This window comes from Falco punctatus (genome assembly GCF_963210335.1).
Source record: "Falco punctatus genome assembly, chromosome: 3".
Taxonomy (NCBI): domain Eukaryota; kingdom Metazoa; phylum Chordata; class Aves; order Falconiformes; family Falconidae; genus Falco; species Falco punctatus.
The window spans coordinates 54318694-54334914 of record NC_137582.1 but is presented as its reverse complement, the minus strand read 5'-3'; the positions used below and the strand labels follow the sequence as shown (position 1 = coordinate 54334914).

General features: G+C 40.5%; 1 protein-coding gene across 2 annotated transcripts in view; it reads right to left on the bottom strand.

The window, feature by feature from the left end:
- The window catches only part of CDH2 (cadherin 2), a 120130-nt gene that overhangs the window by 93116 nt on the left and 10793 nt on the right, over positions 1-16221 (bottom strand). For both annotated transcript variants that reach the window (XM_080382011.1, XM_080382012.1), the window contains exon 2: positions 15484-15595. In XM_080382011.1, the coding sequence (XP_080238137.1) occupies positions 15484-15595 (112 nt within the window). The remainder of the gene's footprint in view (positions 1-15483; positions 15596-16221) is intronic.

Sequence of the window (16221 nt, the reverse complement as noted above, 5' to 3'; positions counted from 1 at the left end):
GGCATAGTACGCTCCAAATTCAATTTATCCTGTGGCAGATCAGTGCACGGCTACCAAAAATTTTAAAATGAAAGACAGCAAGGTTCTTACTAAAGGAGTAATACAAACACAGACTTGAGAAGTCTAGCACCAAATAAAAAAAAAACAGAAACACGACCTCTAAACAAACAAACCATCTTTTAACCTTTTAGTGACATTTTGACACTATGTATAGCCTAGAACATTCTCTGTATCATAAATACAAGTGGCTGACAGATGTTATTAAAACACTTGTGTAAGAGCTTATCAAACCATATATCTATCCTCTAAACCTTCTACAGAACCATGCTTTACAAGAAGGTATTGCAACTAAAAAAATATGTATAGGGAACTACATAAAATCCTTGTCAGACTCTGCTCATTCGCTAGGCTCATAGTCACATTATTTGCAGGGTTGGCAAGTTAAAAACATCAACTCTGACCCAGAGGAATAAACACAGGCCAAAAACAACAATCAGGAAAAAAAGAGACAACAAAGCACTCCAAAACCCTTTTAGATTTCTTTCTAACTAAAGCAGTTAACAATTTATTTCATGGCATTTTCAGAAAGAAGTCATTGTGGAAAACACGTAGCATCCAGTTCACGGATAAGCTAGCAGTTTACAGGATTTTCAGTTTGTGGAGAAACTAGAGAAAAGTTATTCAATCCCTACATGAGAAGAAAAAAAAAATAATCTTCAAACATAATTTTCATTTTGATTCATTCCCGAAAAACAGGAATCTTCCTATCCCCCCCAGTGATCCTTACCGGGGAACTGGAACACCGAGTTCATTACAGCGTATTGATCTACCAAACAAAAGGGCCTGCATCCATCGATCGGCTCCAGCCAAGCCCCATGCTGTTTGAGAGGCCTTGTGCAGCGTGCAGCTGCAAAACAAGACAAGCAACACACACATTTTCCTCCCCAAGTGGACCCAGGCAGAGCATTCTTCTATGGCATGCAACAGAAATCACATAACCACCTTCATGCAGACAGCAGCCAGTCAACAAAATCAGCTTTTTCTAAGATCTTATTTGGTTACCCTAGAAAAAGTTTAATTACCATGTGAAAGTTAATAGTCACTTACAGAAACAAACGTTCATAGCTTACTTTAGTCCATTATTGATGTCCTGCATGATAAAAGGGGCTTAAAAAAATAAGAAGCATCTCTGTACTTTTATTGGTCTTTTAAGATGAGCACACAACTCAAGGCTATTATGACTCAGTAACTTCCCTTTTCGTTTGATACCAGTTCAAATACAAAACATAGTGTCTTTGGGACGGTGGCCACCTTAAGCCAGGCTTCATCCCAGCACTATGACCTGCCCAGCAGACCGGAGCAGTCACATGAAGCTTTGCTGGGATCACAGCATAGACTTCTCTTGCAAAATTGGGTCCTAAAGCCACATGCACCTCTGCTTTTGCAGGCTTTGCCTCCTTTAAACAAACCCACTGAAGACTAGCAAAATCTTTCAGTTTAGTGATGACTTTGGCTTTTTGCATTGGGTTTTGGTTTGGTTTTTTTCCAGCATCTGTGAATTACAGAGCCACTGTTGCAAAAATCAGGAGGAAATAACTAACAGATCATTTGCAGTTGTAACAACTGATCAAATCACCTCTCTGCAGAGAAAATGATCAGTTTTGATAAATAATGACATGTATCATTCCTAAATATTTAATTTGCACACATGCATAATGACAAGATTTTAATTAAATAAGACTTGACAGAGTCAGAAGTGCAAATAGTGACATGCAGTGTACGAATGAGGGTGGTTTCTTTTGTTGTTTTTTATTTTAAGTTCTAACATAATACTTCATTTCGTTTCTGGGAAACATGCTGTATCAATTACAGGTAGGCAAAAACACCTCTGACACCTGAAATGCTAATGTGCTTTTTGCTCCAAGCTGTTAAAACTCCTGCCCTAATATATATCAGCTCTGCATAAATGTACTTCAGGCAATTAAAATTTCGCTCCATTTCATTGCTTCTCTCTTCTAGACAGTCCGGAAGGCACTGTGATACTGACTTTCTCCAGCTACCTTCATACACATAAACACTCCCTGCCCACATGTGCTGCCCCAGTTTCCACTAATTTCAGCAGTACTTCTGCTCTTATCTGATATGTACTTCTTCCAACATAAACTCCTTCAGAAGAAAACAAACCAGCCAAGGTTCTTTTTGCATAACCAACCAAACAGCTATTCGTTAGTGGCTACTGCATGCAGATAACAGACTGAATCTGAACCTGTGACCTCCAAGGGACCTAGACTCCCCCATTAGCCATCCCCTGAGAACCGAATTAATCAATTTTTTATAAAAGCACAAACATGCATTAAAGCACTGTAAAGGGAAAACTGTAGTTATTTGAACAGAAAAGCACATACTGAATTGGAAAGACAAAGACTTCATTGACGTATTATGCATGGTGTAAAAAGCATACTAGCTGCTTTAAGGAACTCTAAACACAAAGTTGGTTTTTTTTTTTGGCTTTTCATTTTGTTTGCATTTTTCCTCTTGAAGAACTTGCATGATAACCAGCATGGAAAGCTAAATCTGTGCAAACAATAACTGGATTTAGTAATGCACAATGGTAAGAATCTGATTTAGGGAAGTACATTCCAAAGAACTTTTAGCATAAAAGATGCTGAACAAAAAACACCACAGCTGATGGAAGGAGTGTGTGGGTGATGAAGCCACATGGTTGACCCACTGATATAGTCACACTTCCATCTGTCAGCAAACAATATGCTTACAGAGGAAGTTAGCAAGTTATCAGTGTGTCAGTGGCAGAGGGATGTTTTATAGATAAAGAGTTTAAAAAGACCTTGAAATTCAATTTTTAAATGTATGATCTTTATTTACCTTTCCCCACAACAGTTCTTATGGACCAACTTTGTTGTGTTTCTCCTTTGTAGAAAAGTAAGTTTGCAAACTACTTAAGCCAGACATTAATTTAAATTCAAGTTTAAGAGCCTGCACTCTATGCAACAGAGAACTCTACAACACAAACACCAAAAATATTTTATGCTAGTTTCTGTCACAAAGCTTGAAAATTAAATGGCTACACCATACAGCAGTAATTTTAATAATGAACATAAACATGATCCAAATCCAGGAAAGTCAATAGAATAATTTCCACTGACACAGCTATGGATCAAATCCCATGTGCAAAACTAGTTGACAAAACCTGAAAGAAACAAAGACAGGAAAAACCTCACACAGTATTATGTTACTAATGTTTAAAAGCCGCTCGCTTGTGCAATGGATTTTTTTTCCTCTTTTCATGTGCTTGAGCCAAAATATTAGCCTAATGTAACCAGTGAGCCACCATTAATAAAACCTCCATGCTGAAAAACAGCTAAGAGCTCACCCTCCACCCACACATAATTTTGATACAGGTATACTAAATGCAGAAACCAAAGCCTATTTACATAGATGTTTTGCTCGAATTTGATTGCCAGTTTACTTGTATTTGAATATCAATTTGCAAGCTAATTAGAGAACATTGCTGATCCCATTACAGAAAAATAGTGCTCCACCATTAACTGCAGTGCTAACTCACTAATTCCTTTAAAGACTGGCTTCAAACACTATCTTCATCTCAATTCAAAACAATTAGTGTACATTTATTTCACATTTTAAACTGCAGAGAATCAAATTTTTAAACACTTTAACAGACTGCACTGCTATTTTGATAGCTTTTATGTTACAAATTATGCTTTTAGGGATTCGTAACTTTCCTATTTAAGAGAATGTTAAACTGGAACTCACAAAGGGCCTTAAATAATTCCTCTTCTCTACAGCCTGAGAGGCACGTGCCATTAACTTTCAAAACCAAACAAAACCTAATTCTTAAAAGGCAGCACAGTACACAAGAAAGAGCTTGCTCCTGCAGGTGAGCAGACAAGATCACAGTATCTGTCACTGCTTACAGGTCTGCCAAAATGCAGCAGACAGTAAAAGGGAAGAGGAAAAATTCAAAATGGGCCAGTTCCTGAAGCTCTGCAGGCAGCTCAGAGAAGGAGGAGATTCACCTGAATCATGCTATGCTGCTCCTGCGCCCAGACCATGAGCATCCACCATCAGGCAGGGGCTCCAGCAAGGCGAGGGACAGCAGCCACGGGCAATGCTGGGTGCTCTGGTTCTCCAGGATTATCTACAGCCGGGCTGGCTGGTTAATGGAACTGCTTGCTGTCATCTGCAACCCAGCCAAGAACCGCCAGCATAATTTGCTACTACACCTGGACACAGGCAGGATGCAGCAGGCAGCATGGGACAGGCAGGGAGCTGATACTCAGCTGCCCAATTCTAGAAAAAAGAAAAAAAACATCAGGAAGAAAGCTCCTGGTTGCACTGCAGAGAGAAGAGGGAAAAAACAAAACAGAATAAAACAATAACCTAATAGATAATTCAACAGTGGAGTCTCATTTAGTTATGGCCTCCTCTTCTCTCATCACCCCAACAGATCCCTTTTCTCATTAACTTATCTCCTTTTCCATAGTAGGTCCCAGTAAACCAACAAAGCAAGCTGACCCGGGTGAGAACTAGCCCACCACTAGCACCAATTTTATGTCAGATCAGCTTGTTGATCTCATTCATCCTGCAGCCACATCACTGTGATGTATTTAGAACTCAAGGAAATTAAGTTGCATTTTTGGTATATCCTCTCCCAGCCTTATTTAAGGCTGGTATTTTCACATGTACTTAAACTGCACATCTATAATCCAGGTAAGAAACAATGAAAAAAACATTACTAGTGCCAATTCACCTGTAGCAACAAGCAGCAGCGGGTTTTGAGACCACTCTATAGACACTGATGGACTCTGAGCACACAAACCCAACGCTGACTCCAGAACAGTGGACAAGCCATGACGTGCAGCTATAGGTACTTCTTTAGTGAACCTGGTATCCTGGCTATATGCTCAGTTCATCTTCAAAAGACTCTTCATTATGTATAATCTGACCTTGGCTGGATACTCAAGATAATTAAGTTTCTTAGGTTAAGTATAAATTGCAAAAAAATGGGAGATGTGGGCACCTTGTTGTCATTCTGATGTTAAATAGACCTAGCAGTTTCTCCTAGAAAAGCTTCTCAGGGCTATCTGCTCACTTAATTCACTTTGATGAGGACCCCTGGGTCCCTGGCATTCCCCTTAGGATGGGTATCAGACGCCCATGACTAGCTCAAACTGGATGTTGTGCAGAAATCTGGAAGTCCTCCAAGATACTTTCATTCCTACCTTAGGTTGCTTCTGCACTCTTCTTTCAAACAATGCCGAGTTTCCCTGTTCTTTCTAGAATTGCACAGAACCTGTGCTTTCTTTTCTTCCTTGAACTACCAGGGTCTCTATTCATTCTTCTACCCATTCCAGCACCCTTCATCCCCCAGATTCTCCTGCTTCCATCCTTTCCCCAGCCTCAGCCCCACTTGCCACTCCAGAGTTTCACCCCACTCATCCCCCAACATTTTCCTCCTTCCCCCCGGAGGACGTATCACCCAGCTGGTTTATATGGATAGGAGCAGAAAACCATCAGTGTGTTGTGCTAAACTGGAAAGATTTAAAGGGTACCAAAGGCCAGTTACTCCTTCTACAGCCTAGTCAGAATACCAGCTCTAGTCCTTTCCTTTCCATTCAAAATCTGACACTGTTCCCTTGCACCTTCCTTCTGCCCCTCCTACATTCTCAGTTCAGCAGGGCTGACGCTGATGCCTAGGACATATGCTGAAAGTTTGGAAGTGAACTCTTCCAAAAGTTATCACTTCCAGATTAAACAAATGTCCCTATGTTGAATGTCCCAAGTTCAACCAAAAGCAATGAATCTGCCTCATAGCATTCAACCAAAATCAGAGCAGTTTAAACTGTACTTCGCTGGACTTGTTGATTGCCATCCAAGTCCTCAACACAGTAGTATTTGATTTAATGTAGACAACTGTTCAAATACTACTGGAATCTATTCAGTATGGTAATATTTTCTGTAATAAAAAATAAAAATTTTCCTATTATTATCTGTTCAATAGGATGCTCTAGTAGGTTTTACTTTTGAATTGTTAGAAAGATGACAAGTCAACAAAAGATGTATTGTAGTCTTAAGCGAGAATTTGAATGCATAATTATACGTACCATGTGTCTCACATTATGCTAACACAGATGGCCTCACCTGAGTTTTTGCTCCATGTATTCCATATACTGATCTACCCACATAAAGAAATGTGGGGTTTTTTTTAAATGCAGCTGTTGCAAGCAACAGCAACTTTTCTCCTACCACTAAATAAATCTCCCATATGTAAGGGCACCTTTGTCTGCTGAGGAGGCTTTCTGTACAGCTTTGCAAGCACCGGTCCTCCCAACCTCCCCTAGAGCATGGGTCCGCCTTGGAGAAGGCTCTAACTACAGCAGTTCCAGAAGAAACAATGGCCCCTTGGGAATCAAGGCCAGATGGCATAGTTTAAAACTGAGCTAAGGCTACACTAAATGGTGTTAGAAACAGTATAAAGCTAGACCTGGCTTCAGGGGCAGAAACAAACATCTCCTTTGCCATCCCCCACTGAGCTGTGCCCAGAGCTTACTGGGGCAGCTGACAATTCAGCTTTTGTAATTCCTATTTCTGCACACAGAACGGACACCACACATTTGAGATTCTCTTAAGTAACCAGCTGAATATAGGAAAAGGGAGTAAGTACTAATTAATTCAGTGCATTCCAAGTAAACACACCATAAACAGACATGACTATCAGAGCTGGACTAATTAACTAAGGTAGAGATTTACACATCCCAGAACACTGCAACCATTCCGGATTCCTAGAATTTTTCTTTCAGTGTATTTTTCTCTTTATCATGATGTAGTTATATGAGTCTACACTGGAAATTGAAGCAGTGTTCCTTTTGCAGGAAATGAGGGTGAATCAGGTTTCTCCTCTGGAAAAAGTGGACAGAATAGTGCATTTAGGACTTTTTAAACTACAATATATATTTCCATCTCTAATCCAAATATTCCATAAAAGAAAACCACTCGGTTTAGTATCTGTTTATAGGGGTGGTTTTTTTGTTACTTCTTATGTAGAACTCAAATGATAATTTCTTTGATACTGGATATACGAATTGATCTAAATCCTACAATTCTATAACAGCTTTGAGGTCCACCAAGTGATAACAGAGTTAATTAAGTTACATTTGAAATGTTTGTCCTTTGCGCCATCCAAAACATTGCTGAATTTCATTATTTACATTTATTGTCTGTTTATATATATGTAGCGTTCTACATACAAACTTGCAATGAGAAAATATCAACATTAATCAGTAGCTTAATACTAAAGAGTAAAATCAGTTCTCTCGTACAAAACAATCACAGAACTTTACAGAAATTAGAGTGAGAAAAAAGGAGTCACCATTTAAATAGATATTTTATCACTGTTCAGTAAGGTGAACATATGTTATGTACACTTTAGGATATATTCCATGTTTAACTAAGGAGTGGGGGAAAGGGAGCAAGGAAACCACATCTCATGAAAAGCGATCTCTTGCTTCAGCAAAAGAAAGCTCTGATTTTCAGGGGACAAGTATTTGAGAATACATTAAGAGCTTGGTACATGAATAGAGAACAGGCATCATAAAACAGGCACTGTGCAGTGTACTTAAAGCAAACAGAAGAATCTCTTCCAATCCAGGACAGTAAGCTCAATACTGACACAGGAGAATTTAGGATGCTGTGGGGTATGGAAAGAGGACAAAGAGGAAAGCTGTTTGAGAAAAGAAGAGGAAAAGGATTAAAAAGGCAACAGTCTGAGAATTGGAATGCGACTGTAACATAAAATAAATCAAATCAACAAGGCACAGCATCACCACATAACAGCATTAAATTTTACTCTGCTTTACATGGAAGAGGGCAAAACTAAACCTACTAAATGTTAAGCAGGACTAGGGAAAAAAATATAAATATATTCCAAACAGAAGCTTCTGGAAGAAAAAGAATTCTCACTCCCACAAAGGCTTAGAAGAATAACTGGAAGGATGGTGTTTTGGGTTTGGTTGTTTTTTGGTTTGTTTGGACTTGGTTTGTTGTTTTTTGGTGGTGTTGGTTGGGAGGGGTGGTAAGGGGGAATGGTACAAGATGAGAGTTTCAGAAAACAATACGTTTGGGAAGAACTGAAATTTTTTTCCCCAAGTTTGCCAGCAGCTCATAGAGAGACCCCATCCATCTGAGACTCTTTGGCTGTCTGCCTGGAAGGAACTTGTCAACTTGTCGTTTTGCTTAAGGCAAACAAAGTGGTTACCATTTTCATTTTTTTTGGGGGGGGGGGGGGGGGAGTGGAGGGAGAGAGTCCAGAATTTTTTTGTGGGAAAAGCCTAATTTCCCTGTTGGAAAGTATGATTCTGCTAAAAACACTTTCCCTGGCTGTACTGCTAATGTGCACTGAAATATCAAAGCCACCAATGCACGCTACCATAGTAAGAATACAATTCTGTAAGTGCTGTTTACGGAAAGGAGCAAGACATAAGCCTTAAAAGGTGTGCTGTTGTCTTCAGTTTTAAGCATGATGACTTTTTTAAAAGATATTTTGTTCTTAGCTGATGAGGGGCATTTCTATAAGTAGAATGACAAACCACCACTAGCAGCAAGAAAAGCTGAGTGGTTTAACCTGGGACAGACAGCACCCATGCAACCTCCAGGATGTCATGAAGAAATGTTAGTTAGTTTTAATGGCCAGGCAATGCCTGAGCAACACATTCCCAGGAACACGTTTCCAAGTTGTTTCAGACCAACTGGTATTTTCAAGGTAAACTACAAAATAAGTCAGTGGGAATGCCAAAATCAAGTTTTGTCACTCAGTTTGAAAGCATCAAAACAACAAGTATTATTTTCTAAGCATTTCACTGCTGGAAGAAAAAAGGCAGCAGGAACACTATGGCTCTGTTTAAGCATACAAGATCTGTCAGGAAAAATGTAAAGTGGGAGCGAGAGTTTACCCCAGATAAATTGGCTAACCCCTTCATTTTATGGTTTCATGAACACTTGGTACCAGGCTCTAAGAGAGGAGAAGGCGTAAGCATGCCTCTTTTGGCAATGCTGTCAGCTCGCTCCAGCTTAAATGGCTCATGAAACTGCACTGTTACTCATCCATAATCACCGCTTATCCAGTGATCAACACCAAAACATATTTTTTCTTTATCACTGCAACTCGAAGAGTTTAGAAATATTTTATAGCTACACAACACTCGAAGGATACATTTAAGAATCTTGTCTAGACAATGAATTTGCTTAGCAGAAAACTAAAATCATGCATTTAGTAACAGGACAGACAGTGCTAAAATAAAGTCTGAAAGATAAGAAACTGCTAAAATAAATGATCAGAGTAAGAATCTCTAACTTTATGATATGATTCTGCAAATAACCATTCAAGTAACCTTCCTAGGTGAATGATTTTAGCAGAAATGCATTATTTGTATCTTAAAATTTGCAGGATATAGAATGAAGAGTAGATAAACAGGCTGGACATACGTATCAAACTGCCACAAGTACTTTTTTCCTGAATGAACTACAAAACCATTATAAAACCAGCACAAGCAAGGACATTTAATGTATTAAACAGAACTCACTCTTCAACGTAACCTCTTCTTCTCTGAATACTACGTTATATACCTCCAAACAGTAACCACATTTTATTTCCAGAAACAAGTCATACATTCTTAGTTATATACATATAATTCTGGGTTAGATACCTGCTTTACTAGGTGATGGCTGGTGAGTTCTTTACATACATTTTTTTCTTTTTTTTAAATGTTGGAACATTTAAGTCCTAAAATACTTTAAAGTATATTAAATTCTAAAAGAACCAGAGGCCCAAATAACTCCAATGTTTTATCAGTAAGACACTTTTTTGAGGTGCATGAAGTTTCTTTTAATTCTGTTTCAGAAAATACTTTCTTTTTCTTCCCTTTACAGAAATTAAGGCAGCAGTTCTGAGCTCACCTAGTTCCTTGGTAAGCGCCTCTGTAATTTCACTGAACTGACTGGTACCAAGTGGAACAGCATGTAAAACATTACAAATAAATTCAAAACTAGAACTATAGTATTTTAGCTTATTATATGTGTCTAGTGCCCTGAGCCTCCTGCATCTTGATATCAGAACTGCCAGACTTTGTGCAAGCCAGAGCGTTAAGACATCAGCTTTGTAGATCCTCCAAGTTATGAGTGGTGAAGCCTATACCAGAGGAACACAGGAGCACAGGACACCAGTGACACTGTGACAGAAGGAGGCAACAGAACACAGTATATGCTGCAGGCTACCTCCTACACAGCTCAGTCATGACTCACTGAAGAGTAGTTTCCAACTTTTTTTGTGACTTCCCAACCAACAACATCTTTTCCCTAAAAGGGATTTTCTGTTTCCTCATCCTGAAACCACGGACAGATATTTTTCTCCTTCTTTCCCTCAACCCACATTAATAAATACGGGGGATTTCTCTTTTCTGATTTATGTTATTCTGAATATACTGCTCCACCAATTTTTCATATATTGTGAGAAATGAACACGTGGATACCTACTGAACATGCAGTGGCCCATCATGCCCCCATGCACAGAAGAAGAAACTAGAAGACACTAACATACTACCCTAGCTGTATGAATGACCAAAGTCACTATCAATTAGAAAGACTTTTTTTTTTTAAAATGCAATAGGACCAAGTCTGACCACCCCTAAAAAACAAGGATCACCCAAATACAGAAATAAAACAAAACCTCTTCAGAAAACATATGGTATCATGTAGTGTGTGGTGAAACCCTGCCCCATACTCCAAAGCAAAAATTTCTTGAAATAATACTTTAAAAACAGATATCCTATGTTACTGTAACAACTGAAAGGCACAGATCAACAACTCGTATGATAATTTTATATAGGTTTTGGTTAAATAAATGGAAATCGAAGACCTTAACAGAGGCTCGTCCCCACTGTGTAAGATAAACAAAAGGATATTAAATGTGTGAACATTTTCTTGGTCAGTATTTTAAGAAGTAACTTCTCAAGAAAGCATCAAGTGAGGTTCAAATTATTCTGCAGCTACTTGAGAGGACCATAAAGTGCCTGTATGTGTGGGATCAATGCACAAAACACAACAAAATTAAAGCTTTCATTTATAAACCATAAAGAAAACCTAGCTGCGTGTTTCACTTTTGGATTCATACTAGCGTAAGAACCGACAAAGAAGATGTGAAATTATACAGGGAAAAAATTAGAAGGGTCAAAGCCCAACTGGAACTTCATCTGGCTACTGCCACTAAAGACAATAAAAAATGCTTCTACAAATACATTAGCAACAAAAGGAGGGCTAAAGAGGACCTCCGTTCTTTAATGGATGCAAGGGGAAACATAGTGACAAGGGATAAGAAAAAGGATGAGCTATCTAATGCGGCCTTTGCCTCAGTCCTTAACGGTAGGACTGGTTGTTCTTCAGGTACCCAGCCCCTTGAGCTGGAACACAGGGATGGGGAGAAGAATGAAACTCTCATAATCCAAAGGGAAACGGTCAGTGACCTGCTACGCCACTTAGACACAAGCCTATGGGGCCAGGCGGGACCCACCCAAGGGTCCTGAGGCAGCTGGCAGAAGTGCTCACTGAGCGACTTTCAACCATCTATCAGCAGCCCTGGCTGACCGGGGAGGTGCCAGTTGACTGGAGATTAGCAAACGCGACACCCATGTAAAAGAAGGGCCGGAAGGAGCGTCCAGGCAACTACAAGCCTGTCATTCTGACCTCGGCACTGGGGAAGGTTATGGAGCAGATCCTCTTGAGTGCCATCACACGGCAAGGACAGGACAACCAGGGATCAGGCCCAGTCAGCACACGTCCTCCTTGACTAACCTGATCTCCTTCTGTGACAACATGACCCACTCAGTTGATGAGACAAAGGCTGTGGCTGTTCTCTACCTGGATCTTAGAAAAGCCTTTGACACTGTTTCCCATGGCATGCTCCTGGAGAAACCGGCTGCTCACGGCTTGGATGGCTGTCCTCTTCTCTGGGTTAAAAACTGGCTGAATGACTGAGCTCAAAGAGTGCTGGTGAACAGAGATCCGTCCAGTTGGCAGCCACTCACAAGTGGTGTTCCCCAGGGCTCAGTACTGGGGCCAGTCCTGTTTAGTATCTTTAACAATGACCTGGACGAGGGCATCAAGGGCACCCTCAGGAAGTTTGCGGATGACACCAGGTTGGCCAGGAGCGTTGATCTGCTGTAGGGCAGGAAGATTCTGCAGAGGGATCCAGACAGGCTGATCGATTGTTCAAGACCACTTGTGTGAGGTTCAACAAGCAGCAGTACTGGGTCCTGCGCTTGGGTCACAACAACCCCATGCAATGCTACAGGCTTGGGGAAGAGTGACTGGAAAGATCACCAGTGGGAAGGGACCTGGGGGCGCTGGTCAAATGCCAGGCGAGTATGAGGCAGCAGTGTGCTCAGGTGGCCAAGAGGGCCAATGGCATCCTGGCTTGTATCCAAAACAGTGGGGCCAGCAGAACAGGGGAGGCGATTGTCCCCCTGTGCTCAGCACTGCTGAGGCTGCACCTCGAATGCTGGGTTCAGTTTTTGGCCCCTCACTACAGGAAAGACATTGAGGTGCTGCAGCGTGTCCAGAGAAAAACAACGAAGCTGGTGAAGGGTCTAGAGCACAAGTCTTATTATGAGGAGCGGCTGAGGGAGCTGGGGTTGTGTTTAGCCTTGAGAAAAGGGGGCTGAGGGGAGACCTTATCACTCTCTACCTGAAACGACCTGAAAGGAAGTTCCAACAAGGTGGATGTCAGTCTCTTCTCCCAAGCAGCAAGCAGTAGGACAAGAGCAAATGGCCTCACGTTGCACCAGGGGAGGTTTAGATTGGATATGAGGAAAAGTGTCTTCACTGAGAGGCTTGTCAAGCATTGGAACAGGCTGCCCAGGGAGGTGGCTGAGTCACCAGCCCCGCAGGTATTTAAGAGATGAGTAGATGTGGCACTTGGGGCCATGGTTTAGTGGTGGACTTTGCAGCGCTAGGTTAACGGTTTGACACAATGATCTCAAAGGTCTTAACCTAATTGATTCTATATAGTTAGACAGGCAAGGCTACTGAGTTCAGAATCAGGCCCATGGTTATCCCTAAGAAGCGAATGTCATGCAACTATACTTAACTTGCAGCGTCATCTAAATCCAGTTTAAGAACCAGAAAATAGGCTTTTGACAACAATAGTATTTCAAAATGACAGTGTAATTAAATTTAAGTCAAAGCTATGCAATGATGGACTGTATGTTTATGTGTAACCAGCAAATTATATGCTTTTAAGCGTGTCAGAATTTTCAAAAGAATTAACCAGTGCAGTAATTCAGCTGAGAAAGTGGTGGTAGGAAAAAAACTCCCCCAGGTCATTTTTCAACCAGCTGATCTGATGTGCTACCTACTGTATGCCTCATACAGTTTTTCCAATTCCTACTTCCCTAAAATGCCATGTGTTTTAATACCATCCAAGGACAAACCAATAGTCACGCTTCACTCACTTCTGAGAAGCAAGCAAAGGGAGTGCGTGAATATGAGCAACAAGAAAGTCAGTCTGCCATCCTATGTTACTAGTTCAGACTCAACTAGTTAAGTCTGGTCAGACATTATCATGCATGAGCAATGCCAACAGAGAATTAGTGGGCAGTCCACTGTGGTTTCTAGGATGTGGAGGAAAAATAAGGGGGAAGAAATTGCAGAAAAGATCTGGATTGCATGAAGAGCAAAGAGAACTTTCACAAGACAGGGCAGATCTCAAAAATGGTGTGATCTCCATTTTAAAATGAACTGACAGCATAATTAACCAGTAACAAACACGTGGTGGTTTCTAAGCAGCACCTCTGGAAGGCACTTACCTGCTATGCTCTGTCCTTGTTTCTACCCCTCTCTCCAGGTTTGTGCATCACCTACCAAAGGAGTTCCCCATGCCAATGGAGGCTACTGCAGGAGTCTATAATAGTGTCACCTATTAACTCCCATTTAGTGGGGAAGTGAGGCAAATTCTCTTTCTTCTTTATTATTTTTTCAATTGGCAGAACGTTTACTTTAATACATGAATTTCTAAGCTATCCTTTAATAAAAGAAAAGTCTGTGGTGGTAGAATGTACTTCCTTGAAATTGAACAGAAAAAGCTTTAATAACTCATGTTTAAATACACTAAAGCTAATCAATTCATCCTGCATTCAAGTTTCTATTACACTTCTAAAAAAGCACAAAACAGGTCTGTAAAATATAATTAGGGTGAGACTGCTACATACAGCATGTAAAATCAAGACTACAGCTTTCACTTCATTTGTTTTGCAGACTCATTAGAATTTTTTTCATTTAAATGTCTTGATCTATGTAACCACATTTATATGTGAAAGAAACAACAAATTAAATTAAATTAGTCCTTATTTAAGATGTATTTGAAACTACCTAAAACTGATGTTCTTAGTCAGTTCCACAATTTCCAAATCAGATGGGGGGGGGGGGGGGGGGGGGGGGGATAAATTTTGTTAGCAGTTCAGAAAACAGCCAAATTAATGTACATTTTAAAAAAATATTCTACTTCCACAAACTTGTATGCTGGAATTTAACTAGCTGGAAAATCTAATAAAGATTCAGAGTGTGTGTGTCTCTGTCCTACAGATGACTACTCTATCCCTAATAAAGAGAGACATAAAAAGAGCAATGAACCGAATTCCCAACCTGGTGGTCCTGGGGGCAGATGTACTGACTGCAGTGCATCCCTGGCGGAGTCAAGGGCTTGCACTCACCAAGCACGCTGTGAGCTGGGGAGCTGGTCGTACTCAGCCTGGGCACTGTGCCATTCAGATGCAGGTAGGTGCCAGGATGAGAGAGCAGCACAGTCCACAAGACAGCACTGGCACTGTCCTGCTTCTCCTCACAGAGCCCCCAATACTGTGGTCACCCCACCGAGGGCTGCCTGTCCCACTGTCTTGCCTTCCATAGGTGTCTCTCCCCAGGTTGCCAGGAAACAGCAGTAAAGGAACTATCTCTGCATTAATATGAGCACTAGGACTGGGTGTAAGTGCAGTACTTCTACAGGAGTTGTAAAGCAGAAGGGAAATTTTCTTCAACTCATCATTCATACACAGGCTTTAAGTATAGACTGACAGCATGCATACCATCAATGGTAATAAGAAACATCAGCATGAATGCTGTGCTGAGAAAGAGAATTCGTGGACAATCACTGGAAGGTTCACAATGCTCAGCATTTTCAAATCATGGTCAACAGAGGTGCATGTGCTACCGGTAATGCCAAGAGATTTTCCAAGTCCTATAACAGTAATCAAAGAATAATCACAGAGCAGCTGACGTTCTGTCCTGCAAAGAGTTTGTGCCCTGTTTAAGGATAAAAATGCTCCAGAGTGAGTTATGGCTACAACCAGAAGACATAAATTAAAATAATAAATAATATCTAGACATGTTTTCTAACCATACCGTTGAGAAGAGGCTGTCCTCCATGTACAGTCCTTGACACCACTGCACTGTGAACATCTTCAGAAAATCCGGTCTTGCATGACATATCTTCACAGGTTGCTTTTATTGGTGCCTGAAATGCAAGACAAAATTTATGTAATACTCACAACCATCATTCACCAGAGAAACATTCCAGTTGGCACATACTCCATTTTGCTGCTGTCTTGTACAAGCAGCATCTTTGTTTCTGAACGACTGCAATTAGGACCGCAAGGGCAAAGGGTTAATCTTTCTGATAACTGGAATGGAAGGAACAAATCCCACTTGTCTGGTAAGATCTAAATAATACACAATCTCAATTCTTCTGACAACTGAACATTTCCACTAAAGCAGTCATCGAGACTGAAGGAAAATCATAGGGGGAACAAAAACATTCCTTCCTCTGGAAATAAATGTTGCACAAAACCCAGTGGCAACTTTTTCATAGCCAGATTACTTGAGACTAATTACTTCAACCGCTGATTTAAAATGCTTTATTTAGAGTATTTCTATGTGAGGCTGCACCAGAACAAGTAAACCAAGATAAAATGCTACATTTGCAGTAACTTAGCAGAACTTATATTTGCCTTAGCATTCAAAGAGATACCATATAAAGCCAAACGTTTCCAATGCAATCTCCTTCTATTTCAAAGGGATGTTAAGTTAAAAGGATATTATTAAATTTGCACAAGGGAAGAACTGTTTGTTCTCTCAGTTGTT